At 49.6% G+C, this 13800-nt stretch overlaps 3 protein-coding genes across 17 annotated transcripts in view; 2 read left to right on the top strand and 1 right to left on the bottom strand.

Moving 5' to 3' along the window:
• Positions 1-3632, top strand: part of Myrf (myelin regulatory factor) — a 32507-nt gene extending 28875 nt beyond the window's left edge. For all 9 annotated transcript variants that reach the window (XM_006526934.3, XM_006526931.4, XM_006526930.4 and 6 more), the window contains 3 exons: positions 90-195; positions 1230-1304; positions 1438-3632. In XM_006526934.3, coding sequence (XP_006526997.1) covers positions 90-195; positions 1230-1304; positions 1438-1518 — 262 coding nt within the window. In that variant the 3' untranslated portion in view covers positions 1519-3632. The remainder of the gene's footprint in view (positions 1-89; positions 196-1229; positions 1305-1437) is intronic.
• A 446-nt stretch (positions 3633-4078) lies between these two features.
• On the bottom strand, positions 4079-7701 carry Tmem258 (transmembrane protein 258). Of its 2 annotated transcripts, none has more exons than NM_026919.1 (4): positions 7639-7701; positions 5370-5479; positions 4603-4739; positions 4079-4186 (listed from the first exon to the last, which is right to left on the bottom strand). In NM_026919.1, the coding sequence occupies exons 1-3, from the start codon at positions 7639-7641 to the stop codon at positions 4613-4615; spliced, it is 240 nt and encodes a 79-aa protein (NP_081195.1). In that variant the 5' UTR covers positions 7642-7701; the 3' UTR covers positions 4079-4186; positions 4603-4612. The 2 variants fall into 2 exon arrangements, with proteins under 2 accessions (NP_081195.1, NP_001156903.1); NM_001163431.1 differs by lacking the exon at positions 7639-7701 and adding an exon at positions 5779-5870.
• On the top strand, positions 7510-12771 carry Fen1 (flap structure specific endonuclease 1). Of its 6 annotated transcripts, none has more exons than NM_007999.6 (3): positions 7510-7808; positions 7884-8215; positions 10806-12771. In NM_007999.6, the coding sequence occupies exon 3, from the start codon at positions 10825-10827 to the stop codon at positions 11965-11967; it is 1143 nt and encodes a 380-aa protein (NP_032025.2). In that variant the 5' UTR covers positions 7510-7808; positions 7884-8215; positions 10806-10824; the 3' UTR covers positions 11968-12771. The 6 variants fall into 6 exon arrangements, with proteins under 6 accessions (NP_032025.2, XP_006526724.1, XP_006526727.1 ...); XM_006526661.3 differs by having other exon boundaries at positions 7513-7808; positions 7880-8215; positions 10806-12765; XM_006526664.3 differs by having other exon boundaries at positions 7718-7808; positions 7880-8099; positions 10806-12765.
• Positions 12772-13800: the final 1029 nt, after the last annotated feature.

Below are 13800 nucleotides of genomic sequence, written 5' to 3'. Positions count from 1 at the left end.
TACAGCTTGTCTCAGGTGGGTTTGGGCTGGATGAGACAAGGACATGGGAGAGCTACAGCTACTCAAATGGGAACCCACCTATTCCCTAGTTCCTCCACCCCTGTGTCCGTGGTACTGTGCAGCCTGACATCGGAGGAGGAGCCCTGTGAGGAGGGAGGCTTTTTGCAGAGGTTCCACCCGCATCAGGACACCCAGGTAGGGGTAGGTGGGAAGCTGTGGGCTGCCCAGGTCTCAGACCTTCCTCGTCTGGATAGTGATCACCAAATGATAGGAAGCAGAGTATGAGCATGTCTGCTGGGACACAGACAGCTGGGTTCCTGTGTCTGGGGGAGGGGGCGTGCTTGTCAGTCTTCACTCATCTATTCTCTGATAGGTATCTGCATGATACCTGTGACAGTGCTCAGGGAGGAGAGTTTATGAGGGCTGATCTGGGATGAGCACGGTGCCCACTGCTGGCAGAGCTGAGCTCCCCTCTTCACCCCCCAGCACACTCAGGGCATACTCAGGGCAGGCCAGTGATTGACAGATGGTGTTGGAAGAGACCTGGGCTCCAAGTGGAAGGCCAGCTTGGGGTTCTGTTGCTCATGGTGATTTCTGCTCACTTGTTTGTTCAAGTATCTGTTGAGGCCTCTTGTCTCTTTCCCTGTGCTTCCAAGACCCTGTTCTCCAGAGAGGAAGAGAAGACAGGCATAAAACCCCGTGAGCAGAGGAAGGAGAAGTTCAGGGTCATAAGGGAGGAGACTCATGGCCTTATAGGAAGGGATGGTTAAGGACAGAGGGACAGCCAAGCCATTGAGTCACTCTCAGCTGTGGTGCTCTGGTCTACACCCACACAACAGAGGCCAAGTCAAAGCCTGAGCTAAGGCAGATAAGCTGTGTGTCGCTGCCTACCTCACACTCCACCAGTACATAGTGACAGAGAGCCGTGAAGACCTGCATTTGAACCCAGCTCTGCCATATATGCATTTTGAAGGAGGCAAGCGACTGCAGAGGGTAGCAGCACCTCTGCTTGCATTGCACTGTGGTCATGGGCACCGTAAATGAGACACTAGCACAGCCTAGAGCACAAGACAAAGGGAGGCCTTAGCTCGGGAAGGCAGTCTGCAGAGGGTGGCTACCCTTGCTCTCAAAGTGCAGCGTGCTCACCCCTGGGCTGTGATGGTCATGTGGGGAGGACAATGCTGGTTAGGACAAGGCTGCCCTGACCTCTGTCTTCCCTGTCTCTCTAGGGCACCTCTCATCAGTGGCCAGTAACCATCCTGTCCTTCCGTGAATTCACATACCACTTCCGGGTGACATTGCTGGTGAGCACACAGGCCCGCAGAGGCTGAGGGCACGTCTATGCAGTGTGGGGCTTGGGAGAGGAATAAGGGTTTTGCAAAGCATGGTAGGGCTTGGGACAACCACCTTACCCATCCTCATTTCCCTTTCATATAGGGTCAGGCCAACTGCAGCTCAGAGGCCATCGTTCAGCCAGCCACCGACTACTACTTCCACTTCTACCGCCTGTGTGACTGAGCTGCCTCCTGAGGCAGTGCCACAGCCGGGACTGGAGTCCCTGGGCCCTCAACACTGGATGCAAATGTGTTACACTGGAGCCTGCTGCAGGCCAGCTCTCTGCTCTTCACTGCTTCCCTTGACTGGGGAGACTGGAAGTCCTTACACTGGAGTTGCTGGGCCAACTGGTCACCCTCACACAGCACAGAGGGGGCTAGAGGGAACAGCCTCCTGGGTCTTCCTTCTGGTCATCTCCTTGGGGCAGCACAGGACCACTTCATGGCTGTCTAGTTATGGTCCCTGGAGGGCTATTTGCCCACCTTCACTCTCCCTGCCTTCCCTTCTGAGTTGTGGTAGAGCAAAGACCCACAGGGGTTGGACCCAGACCTCTTAAAACCTGGCTGGACCCCCATGAGTCCACGCAGAGTCAATAACTCACCTGTCATGCTGTTCCCAGGAGGGACAGCTTGGTAGGAACTTTCTGGGGTTTGACTGTTACACTAGACATGGATTTCTAAGCTTTAAGTGTGGTTGGTTTAGGAGAGTTTTCCTTGGGAGAGCTAGCCCTGAGGTAGTCAGGGCTAGCTCCGGATGGCTGGAGAAGCTGACCTTGTGCCTTAAGTCTACTAGTGCCTGATGGAGCCACCCTCATAGGGCTGAACCAGTGGGGCTGACGGGCCAGGTCAGCCTTGGACCCTTGATCCTGGAGGACCCTGGAAGGGGTGGTTCCCTGTAAGCTCCCAAGATCTATGTTCCTGGGAGTTTCCCAAACTCATGATGGAGTTGGTGACAAGAGCAGAGGAGCAAGAATCCCTGCAAGCAGTAGACTGGTTTCCACTGGAGGGTGAATGCAGATACCTTTTATTAACGATATACTTACTAAATGCACTTAAACCAGGTACCAAGGAGTAGGACAGAACTGGAAAGCTGAGTGGGCCTCAGTGTGGAGAGGTACTAGTGGACAGGACTTTCATGGCTTGGGTCCATGCTCCTCCCACACCCAAGAGGAGTGGTGGGTTTGAGTTTGGAGGTTTTACTCAAGTGACAGCTTCAGCATTTCTTGGTAGCACCTACAGCATTCTGATTACATGCAGGTTCCTGGAAGGAGTGTGTCAATCATTTAGCTGCATGTCATCGGCTCAGCAGTGGGAAGGAAAGGGTACTGCTCTGACCTTGTGTATTCTGACTCTTTGGAAACCAGGCCCTGCTTTTGCCAAGCCTCCCATCCTGAGCTCTAAATGGAAGGCCTTTCTATGGGGTAGCTAAGTTTGGGAAGCCTATGAACTGTGGGTCCTGCCAAGGTTCTCAAAGCACTTATCCTCAGGATAGGGAAATAGCAGGGACGCCTTGTCCCCAAGACTTCTCCCCAACTTGGCTCCATTCCTGCATTCTGCCATAGGAATCACAACTTCCCACATCAGGCCATGCTTGCCTAAGACCTCGTTCTGTTCTCCCATAAGGCCGTCCTTCCCACAGTACCTTAAGATTGCCCAGCCTCCCTGCTCTAGTGGCTGGGGCTCCCTTACCAGAGGGGCAAGTCTGGCCCCTCAGTCCTTAACTGGAAAGTGACCCTCTTCTACCCCTGGAGTCCATCTGGACAGAGCCAGCCTGAGGCCCACGGGCAGCTGCCTGTTTGCATGCCTGGGAAGAGGTCCTCAGTGTGAGTTGGGGTCAAACTTGGGCTCCAAGCTGCTTGAGGGGGTCAACCTTGGACCAAAGTTGCCTTAAGCCCCAAGTATAAAAGAGCTTAGGGGAAGGTGTAAGGGCCACAGGCTGGAAGCTGACAGCCTAGCAGGCACTCCCTTCCTCTCTTCCTTCTGCTGTGTTCCTATAGCCACTGGGCTAATCTCCCCCTTGCTTTAGGCTGTATATAGCCCCCCCCAACCCCCCAGCACAGATCCCTGCCCATGCTGTTCCCCTTAGCAGCCTGCCTGTTCATAGAGCGTTTCCCCTCTTGCTAACTCCCCATTTTCTCCGTGAGCTCTGACTCCTATTTATCATATACTCACTCTGACTCTGAGGAAGGCAGAGAGGTGCCACTTGGCCTACTTGCTTCCTGTCCCCAAGACAGTCCTTTTCTTCTGAAGTAAATATACATATATAAATAAATGTATAAATACTGCTTTGTATCTGCACTTGCCTCTGACATCTTCTTGAGATTGTTCTGGGGGGAGCCATCTCAGAACAAGGTGACCTGGAATTCCTTGCCACCACACAAAAGGACTAGAGAGCTACTCCCTATCTTTACGCCTCTCATCCCTGGACTTGGGTTGACCACACACACATCCAAAAAACCTTCCCCATGCACCTGCCACTGCCCACCTAGAAAGAATCCATCTAAGGGAACAGGCTGGGCCTAGGGGACCATAGCCCAACAACGCAGAAGTAGGCATGGACCTTTCCTATCCACAGGTAAGCTAAACTAATGACAATATGACACTGCTATGTAGCCCTTGCCCCCACGGGGAGGACACAAAATTTCTATTATCAGGCACTGGTGAAAGGCAGCTAGAAAGTGGAAAAGGTAGGACTTCAACAGTCAAGGAAACCCCAGTTCCCTCCCCTAAGAATGGACATGAGGCAGGCCTGTCACACATCTGCCTTTATTGTAAACAGCAGGTGGGACACGTAGCAATGGTAAAAAATTAATTTACAAAAGCAGAGACTTGGTGAGCTGCCTGGTGGGTACCTGGAAGAGGAGAGCAGAATTAAGAATGAGTCCAGGGTCCTTTCACATTCCCTCCCTGTATCCCTAGGCCCCTTGAGCGAGGACTGTACGAGAGCCAACAGGAATGGCCACTGAGGATGGGTTACCAGGGCTGACTTCAGTGATCTGTTCTAAGTCCCAGTTCCTTTCCAAGTCATCTGTGTATGACTTCAAAGAATGCAGATATAAAACCATAGGTAGCCTTCACCCACATCCCCACCAAGTACACCCCAAAGCTTGAGTGAGCCCTTGAGTACACGGAGAACTCAGAATGGACACACCAGGTCACACTTGGCTCAAATCCCCATGAACCACAGTCTTGCTTGGAGAGAGAGGACCTGTTGATATGGCTCTACGAGGCTTTTTCAGACAATGTACCATCTTGTCACAGCTCTTACCCTTGGAGACTTATACGTAGATGCCAACCCAGAGCAGGAGGAAGAGGACTCCAAAGCCCATGAAGAGTGAGGCCACCAAGGAGATGAGGAGCTCTTTGTAAATATCGCGTGTGTACTTGGTAGAGGTGACCTCGTAACTAGGTAGGACTGCTAAGGAGAAGCAAAGATGGGCTACAGTGCAGGAGCTGTCTCTGACTACCTTTCATGGGGAAGAACAGGCTAAGGGATTCCTGGGAGGCTTGTCTAGCTTGATGCAGCCAGGCAGAGGGGACCAAGAAATGGCATGGACTCTGGTGCTCCACACCGTATCTCTGACATCCACGAGGAAAAGCAGCCCACAGTACTTAGGCCAATCGCCTCTAGCCTCTAGTCATGTATGGCTCCTAGTACAGCTGGGACATGAGCACTTCACCTTTCTGCCGGGTGGAGTTGTATATTCCTGTGATCCCAGCACTCTCCAGAGGCAGATGGACCCCATGAGTTTGACATCAGCCATGTCTGCACAGTGAGACCCTGTCTCAAAACAAGACCAAACCAAACCCCCAAATACCAATGAACCACCTATTGAACCTCAGTTTGAAAAGTAAACTGAGCAAATTTGAAGTTGGAAAAGAAGGCCATGGCTTGCCCTTGGGCAGCACCAGCCTCCTCCTAACTTACTTTGTCTCAATCCCACCTCAAAGGAAAAAAGTAGCAGTTTTCCAATGTGGTTTCTCTCTCGCTTCCATGGTCACTAATTCTGCCTCCTGGCTGCAAATAAAGGATACACGAAGAACCAGGCAGTGAAGAACATGCCGATGGCCAGAAGTACCACAGTCAGGTGAGGGAAGACAGCCGGGTTCACTGGGCTGGTGTACCTACTCATGGCTTCGAGCTCCTAAGGAAGAAAACAGGCCATCTCAGTTTCAATCTGGGGAGACCGTGGAGCAGATGTGTGCTGCTGGGCACTCCTTCAAGTGAGTCACTGTGGAAATTACAATCATTTTGGCTGCGTGTGTTAAATTGTATTACCTTTATTTACTCTGTGTATATGTGTGCGTTTAGGTACCAATGAGTGCATTTTGAGTGTAATTTGTCAGAGGACAAATTACAAGAATTGGTTTTCTCCTTCCACCATGTGGGTCCTGGGGACTGACCCCAAGTCACCAGGCTTGAAAGTAGGTGCATTGCATTTACCTGCCATTTTGCAGGTCACTCCTCATCTCCTTTCTTAGACGTTAGAGGACAACTTTCTGAGAGACGCCTTCTGCCATGCTTGAGGCAAGGTCTCTCTTGGGCTTTGGTCACTGTAACACGCATTCCAGGGTAAGCAGCCCTAAGGCTTCTGGACATTTCTCTTGTGTCCATTTTCCATCTTGCGGTGTGTGAGTTCTGGGGTTACCACATCTGGCTTTTGTTTGTTTGGTTTTGAGACGGGGTTTCTCTGGGTAGCTTTGACTGTCCTAGAACTCACTCTATAGACCAGGTTAGCCCCAAACTCACAGAGATCTGACGGCCTCTGCCTTCTGAATGCTGGGATTAAAGTCATGCACCACCATCGCCTGGCCACACCTGGATTTTAAAAAGTAATGTGGGTTCTAGGATCCAACTCAGGCTATCAGGCTTGCACACCAAACCCTTTGCCCATGAGCCATCTCCTAGCTCTACATCACATCTTAAAAGTAGGGACGTGGCAGGCTTTGTGGTAGAACATTTGCCTAGCATGCATGAAGTCTTAAGTGTGATCCCCAACACTGGGAAATAAAACAAACAACAATAACAACAAAGAATGGCAGCAGCCACTTTCAGTGAGATAAGAGCAGCTAAGAGTCAGAGGATAATGGCTCTTAGGGGTTTCTAGCTAATGATCACTATGTAAGTCATGGATCTGTCTGGGGGAAGACACCTAAAGAAAAACGCTTGCCCACAATTCCCACTGCTTTTGGATCTGTGTCCAGACTCTAAGCCGTTAATTTGTACAGGAAGCCGGAGCCTACACTAGTACAGACAGCTCAAATTCTAATGTAGGAGTACTGCTTTTCATTGCCTTAGGGGGGAGCCACGGGGATCTCCTGGCAGAAGACAATTGGGATAATTCTGGCCCTACTGAATCCTCAGTCTGAGTTAAGTAGTTATAACACTGTTTGTGTCACAGGGCTGATGCATGATTGGAGAAAGATGAATGTTGACACATCTAGTTTACTGCCCGGCACAGAGTAACTGCTCAATAGGTATTTGTTTCCTTCCTAAAGTTGCAGAGAAGACGATGAGATAATCCCTGTGAAAGGGCTATAAACGTAAAGTTCTGTACAAATGTTAACTTCCATTGTCACTTTCTTGCCAATGTTTCTAAAGTCCAGAACATAACAACTCCAGAGAAGTAGACTGAGCCCATTGTTCTAGGAGACACAGGAATTCAATTCAGTAAACAATTATGTCCCCCTTCCCCCCTAAAAGAGCCAAGGACAATCGCTGCCATTTATGGAACCTCCAAATGCAGGCCCAGTGTTGGGCAACAGGAATACAAAGACGAATAGACATCATCCCAGAACTAGATGCACGTCAGATGGTGGTCACTAGGAGGCGTGGCAGATTAAAAAAAAGAAGTCCAGGAAACGTGGCAAGAGGTGTGTACAGACTGAGAGCTCCCAGAAGACAAGACAAGTACCTATGAGAGTTACAAGTGTTTTACCAGGAAATGGTATTTATACAAGGGCCTTGCGGGATAAGTAAGATTTCAGCAAGGGAATCCTTCCAGATAGAGATAACTGATCATAAGAAAGAAAAATAAAAACGCGAAGGTTTTCAAAGTGCACCCTGTGACCTTCAGAATTATAGTCAACAACATCATAAGCACATTGTGATGGAAACCTCAGCCTGAGGAATACACGGTAAGGGGCTTGCTTTCCCGTCCCTAACTCAAACTAGAGTTTCAGCGGCGTCCCACCCACCGGGCACTCCATACTGAGGCCTCCGCGGAAGAACGCGGTGAGGACCGGGCACACAAGAGCCCTAGGTCCTGGCCACAGCACTGTCCGTTAACTCCCATCATCTCACCATTTTGCCCCGCACAGGATAAACCACCGATCCGCCACCGGAAGAACACGTCGGCAGGAGCAAGCGCACTGAGCAACAGGAAAAGGATGTGGTCCCTTGCGCGTGGCATTGTGGGACTTGTAGTCCCATGTTCTCAGGAGTAACGGGAACTAGGACTATGCGGACCTGCTGTGAGTAGCATGGAGTCGGACTGTGGGAAAGGGTGGTGTGAAGTTTAGGTTTTAATTCATTTTTTCCCCAGAAAGAACGCCCACTATGAAAGCTGCTATCGGACCTGGTGGGGCATACACTACATTTCCCAGGAGGCTGTTCGCGCCTGGCAGATCACGTGACGAGAGCGCGGGCTTTGGAAGGCGGCGAAGCTGGGAACGATACTGAAAGAACGGGCTCGGGACTGTCCAGAGAACGCTGTGGACTCCAAACCACTGCTAGCTGCTTAAGGCTCGTGCACTCGAGACGGGGTGAGGTCTCGCGGAAGCGTCTCTGAAAGCGGCAGAGCCGCGGGAACAGCACCGGGCAGCCCGGGCTTGGGCCATTCGCTCTGCTCCGAACATTCCTCTTCGCCGGTAGGAAGAAGGTAGTACCCTCCTTCCAGTGAGGACTCAGAGACCAGAGCGTGTTCATCCTAGGGCCCTTGTGAGGAGTATGGAGCGGGGAAGTTCTGTGCCTTTAATAAGGAAATGGGTTCATGTTCTGCTGACATCCAGAGACAGTGCTTTCTTGTATTTCTGACTGAGGCAGGTGTTGGAAAAGCCCCAAGGACATTTCTGGTGAAGGGAAGTCTGGAAGACTCCGTAGAACAGTGGGGCCCAGTTAATACGGTGATTAATCAGTAGGCCTCTGGGGAGTGGGGAGCAGGGGAACTAGGTGTGTTTTTATCCTGCCTGCAGCCATTTCATTTAAGGCTTTGCTATCTGGAAGGTCCTGTGGAGGCGGGACTGAGACTATCAGGACAGAACAGGTTTCCCTCTGTGTGACATGATGGGTGGTAATAGCCTGTATTCATTCTAGCAACGTAGTAAGTGAGGTGTGAACCATATGGTTGACTAGGGAACATGGCACGGCATCTGGTGATGTGTGTATTCCATCTGGGTTTTTGGTTGACCGGTTCTGCAAGGCAGAAATGGTTATTCATTCTTATTTAACAACTCAGAAGTGACTTGTGTTACACAATCTTGAAGATGTAGAGCACTTGCTAGCAGGAGTGAGGGCTCTAGCTCAGTCCCCATTGTTATACCCACACACAGAATACCAGATTCAAGGATGAGTTTTTTATTTGATTTCTGGTCTGAGGATTCAACATGGGACTCCATGCATGCTAGGCAAGCCACTGTACCAGGGAGAGCTACAGTCTTTAGCCTTAAGACTGAGTTTTTGCTGCTTGTATTCTTAGAGGAACCACAGTAATACGAACCAGGAAGAAGTAAGGAAGGAGGGCAGGAAGAAGACCAAAGAGAGAAGCAGGCCTCTTCACTAGGCTTCTGTGCTATACAAGTAACGTGTGCTGAGGTGTTTGTAGTCAGGAAGGAAGGGGACTATACAGGGCCACTTGGGCTTCAGAAAAGACACAGTGAAGTAAGACTGGGAACAAATTAGAACAATTGACAGGACTTTCTTTTTTTTTTTTTTTTTTTTTTTTTAAGATTTATTTATTTATTATATGTAAGTACATTGTAGCTGTCTTCAGACACTCCAGAAGAGGGAATCAGATCTCGTTACAGATGGTTGTGAGCCACCATGTGGTTGCTGGGATTTGAACTCTGGACCTTCGGAAGAGCAGTCGGGTGCTCTTACCCACTGAGCCATCTCACCAGCCCTTGACAGGACTTTCTTATGGTGTGGACACACTAACATTGGGCGAGCAAGATAACCTTAATAAATTGCATATTAGAAAATCCTTTTATTGTACATTTAACACATTAATATGACTTGACTGACACAATGCAGATATTTTTGTTTAAAATGGATTCTCTTTCCCAACTTAATTTTCTGTTTGTTTTTGAGACAGGGTCTCAACTATGTAACTCTGGCTGGCCTGGGACTTACTATGTAGACTAGGCTGGCCTGGAACTCAGAGATCCACTTGACTGTGCCTTCCAGGTGCTGGGATTAAAGGCATGCACCATCACTCACAACTAGGTTTTTTGCCCCCTAACCCCCAATTTTTTTTTCTTGAAAGTCCATTTAAAGAAAAATAATTAGATAAAAGGAAAATTAATGTTTCAATTGGAGGAGCCAAAAATTGTGAGGGTAGTTTTGAAAATGCTTCCCTAGGAGTGATTTGATGGAAGTACTACAGAAGTGCATGCAGTATTGGACTGTGTGAATCCAGCATGCCAGCCCTCAGTTCAGGATCTGTGGGAAGTCATGGCGTTCAGACTTAGGGGGGAAGAGAGTACAAAGAGGAGGACTTAAAACTCCTCTGGCATCCTGATAAAAACACCCTCAAGTGCTAAGGGAGATGGGAAGGGAAGAGTAGCAGCAGTGAGGTGGCCACCTGTCCTTATGCAGAGGTGTACCCCTCAGGTCTGCTGCATCGGTTAGACATCTGTGGAGAAGCAATAAATCAGACATAGTCATATTCGCATAGCTGGTACTTACCTGCTCCTGAGGGTTCACGTCTGCCTTGATGATCTCAGGGCCCTTCAAGCTGAGCCAAGCACTCTGTCTTCTGTGATCCTTAATGCAGGTTAAAGTTGAAGTCACTCTGTGACAGATGGTGCCATTGCGTTATTCAGAGCCCTTAAGTTATTCAAGAACATCCCATGCCAGGTGTGGTGGCGCACGCCTTTAATCCCAGCACTCAGGAGGCAGAGGCAGGCGGATTTCTGAATTCAAGGCCAGCCTGGTCTACAGAGTGAGTTTCAGGACAGCCAGGGCTACACAAAGAAACCCTGTCTCGGAAAACCAAAAAAAAAAACAAAAACAAAAGAACATCCCAGATCTCATTCCTTGAAGCGCCCAGAACAGCTTCTGATTGTCAGGAGGCCTGCTTGAGAATGGTGGATCTTGTTCACCTTTGCCTCTTCTGCTCTGCTGGCTTGGAGTCCTGCTGTGTCTCATGTTAAGTTTGATGAACCATGAGACTGGTGAATGTTGCCACTTAAAACTTTTGTTCCTTTTGTATCCTCCAAGTTCCTCCTCTTACTCTTCTTTCTTTGTTTTAGCCATTGCTCCTGTGCTACCATGGGAATTCACGGCCTTGCCAAACTAATTGCTGATGTGGCCCCCAGTGCCATCCGTGAGAATGACATCAAGAGCTACTTTGGTCGCAAAGTGGCCATCGATGCCTCCATGAGCATCTACCAGTTCCTGATTGCTGTTCGTCAGGGTGGGGATGTGCTGCAGAACGAGGAGGGTGAGACCACCAGCCACCTGATGGGCATGTTCTACCGTACCATCCGCATGATGGAGAATGGCATCAAGCCTGTGTACGTCTTTGATGGCAAACCACCACAGCTGAAGTCAGGCGAGCTGGCCAAGCGCAGTGAGAGGCGCGCCGAGGCTGAGAAGCAACTGCAGCAGGCTCAGGAGGCTGGGATGGAGGAGGAGGTGGAGAAGTTCACCAAGAGGCTCGTGAAGGTCACCAAGCAACACAATGATGAGTGCAAACACCTGCTGAGCCTCATGGGCATCCCTTACCTTGATGCACCCAGCGAGGCAGAGGCCAGCTGTGCTGCCCTGGCAAAGGCTGGCAAAGTCTATGCTGCGGCCACGGAGGACATGGACTGCCTCACTTTTGGCAGCCCCGTGCTAATGCGACACTTAACTGCCAGTGAGGCCAAGAAGCTGCCCATCCAAGAGTTCCATCTGAGCCGCGTCCTGCAGGAGCTGGGTCTGAACCAGGAGCAGTTTGTGGATCTGTGCATCCTGCTGGGTAGCGACTACTGCGAGAGCATCCGTGGCATTGGGCCCAAGCGGGCTGTGGATCTCATCCAGAAACATAAGAGCATCGAGGAGATCGTGAGGCGGCTGGACCCCAGCAAGTACCCCGTTCCAGAGAACTGGCTCCACAAGGAAGCCCAGCAGCTCTTCCTGGAGCCAGAAGTACTGGACCCAGAGTCTGTGGAGCTGAAGTGGAGCGAGCCAAATGAAGAAGAGTTGGTCAAATTTATGTGTGGTGAAAAGCAGTTTTCTGAAGAGCGAATTCGCAGTGGGGTCAAGCGGCTGAGTAAGAGCCGCCAGGGCAGCACCCAGGGACGCCTCGATGATTTCTTCAAGGTGACAGGCTCACTCTCCTCAGCTAAGCGCAAGGAGCCAGAACCCAAGGGGCCTGCTAAGAAGAAAGCAAAGACTGGGGGAGCGGGGAAGTTCCGAAGGGGAAAATAAACCTGTCCTTCCCCTCCACTGTCCTTGACCCCAGGCTGTCTATCTGTTTTGTACCCTCGGCTGCAGCACATCCCTCTTGTCCCTCGTCTTGAGGAGAGTTCATTGCTTCCCAGCGCTGCCCTTCAGAGCTTTCCCTCTCTTGACCCTGTGGCAGGAAGGCCGTAGCTCTGCTTTTTCTCATTTTTAGCTCAGGAAAGATGTCAGGCTCAAACCACTTCTCAGGTTAATGGACACTGTAGTCATTGTTCTGTGCAACTGCGAGCAATGTCTTAAGGAAGAAGAAGATAAAGCCGGGAGCGAGGCTGGAGATAGTTTCCCAGCTGGCCAGCTGGTGGAGGAGAGGTGACTAGAACCTGACTGACTACTGCTCCTTCTAATTTCACTGTGCCCTGAAAGATGCCCATCAGCCTGGGATTCGCTGATGGAAGAACTGCAAAGAGACGAGCAGAGAGAAGTCTGGCTGACAACAGATTTAGTACTGACCAGCTGATTTTTGTGGGCAGAAATTTGAACTTGCTGCCTGCTGAGTCCAGTAGTTGTGCAGGGAGTGAGATGGCAGTGTTTAAGTTTTGATTTGTAGTTTTTTGTTTTTGTCTCTCCCCTCTCCAGTGTTGGGGATTGACCCCAGGGCAAAGGCATTAAGTGTGCCACTGACCTGTGCCTCCAAGTGATGTTCTGACAGCCTTTCTGAGGCAATCAATTGAATTGAGGTTTTGGGAGAAGAAACTGTTGTTCATAGGCTATTTCTATTTTAAAAGATGTGAAGAGAAAAAAAAAACAATAAAATTATAAAAGTGACCAGAATGTGTCTGAATGTTTGAAAACACCCTGAGTGCCTTAGTTTCCTGTAGAATAAATATAATGGTTTCCTTTCCCCCTCTAAAATCCCCTACAGCCTGGCTGGGATTGCCCTGGTAACAAGTGGTTAGTTTAGGACTGACCACAAGGTGGCGCTGTGCCCATGTAAGGTGGCCACAGCAGCTGTGGTGGCACCAGCCTTTTGTACTTAGGAGTTTGCATAGCTTGACTGGATTTCACACGTTCCACCATCTGTGAGATAAAGGAGTCCCCTGGAACAGTCTTGTAGTTTAGATAAACTATCTTATAACATCCAGCCAGGGCTACACAAATCCTGTCTCCACAAACCTATAAAACAAGTAGGTAAATAAAAGAAGCCTTGTTCTTACTGAGATTTCAGGTGTCCGGGAAGAATGAAAGTTTTTGAGTACTAATACATTTAGGTTTTCCCAGAGAACAACAGAGAATGAGCTATGTATATGTTAAAAGGAAATTCACTAAAGTGGCTTACAGGGTGTGGTCCCGATAGCCTAACAATTGGTATCCAACAAGAAAGTCAAGAATTCAGTAGTTTAGTCCACAAGGGATGTCTCAACTGATCTTCAATCTACATGAAGAAGTAGGTTCTAATACCAGAGAAGGGATGTCTCAGCAAGAGGATGCCTGGGCAAGAAGCAAAAGTCTCCATGTCCTTTTGTGTGGGCTGCCACTAGAAGGGGTAGCCCAGAGTTAGGGTGAGTTTTCTACCTCCACACAGACTGGGCCAGCTGCTCGGGTTCTGGTTGCTTCCAGACATGGTCAAGTTGATAAGCCATTATAACTAGTAAAGCTTAGTGGGGGAGCCAGCCTGTGAGCTCTGATCTCACAATTGTGCTATTAACAGCACATAATTAACTTGAAAAGGCCTTGACAACAGCTTGAGTAGAAGACTAATAGCATGGGCCTTCAAGTCCTTTAAATTCCACTATACGGTGGGGGCAGGTGAGCGTGTGGAGGTCAAAGGGCAGCTTTCAGGGATCTTTTACCTGCCATGCC

The sequence above is a fragment of the Mus musculus genome, chromosome 19 (assembly GCF_000001635.26).
Source record: "Mus musculus strain C57BL/6J chromosome 19, GRCm38.p6 C57BL/6J".
Lineage (NCBI taxonomy): Eukaryota > Metazoa > Chordata > Mammalia > Rodentia > Muridae > Mus > Mus musculus.
This window is presented reverse-complemented; position numbering and strand designations above follow the sequence as displayed.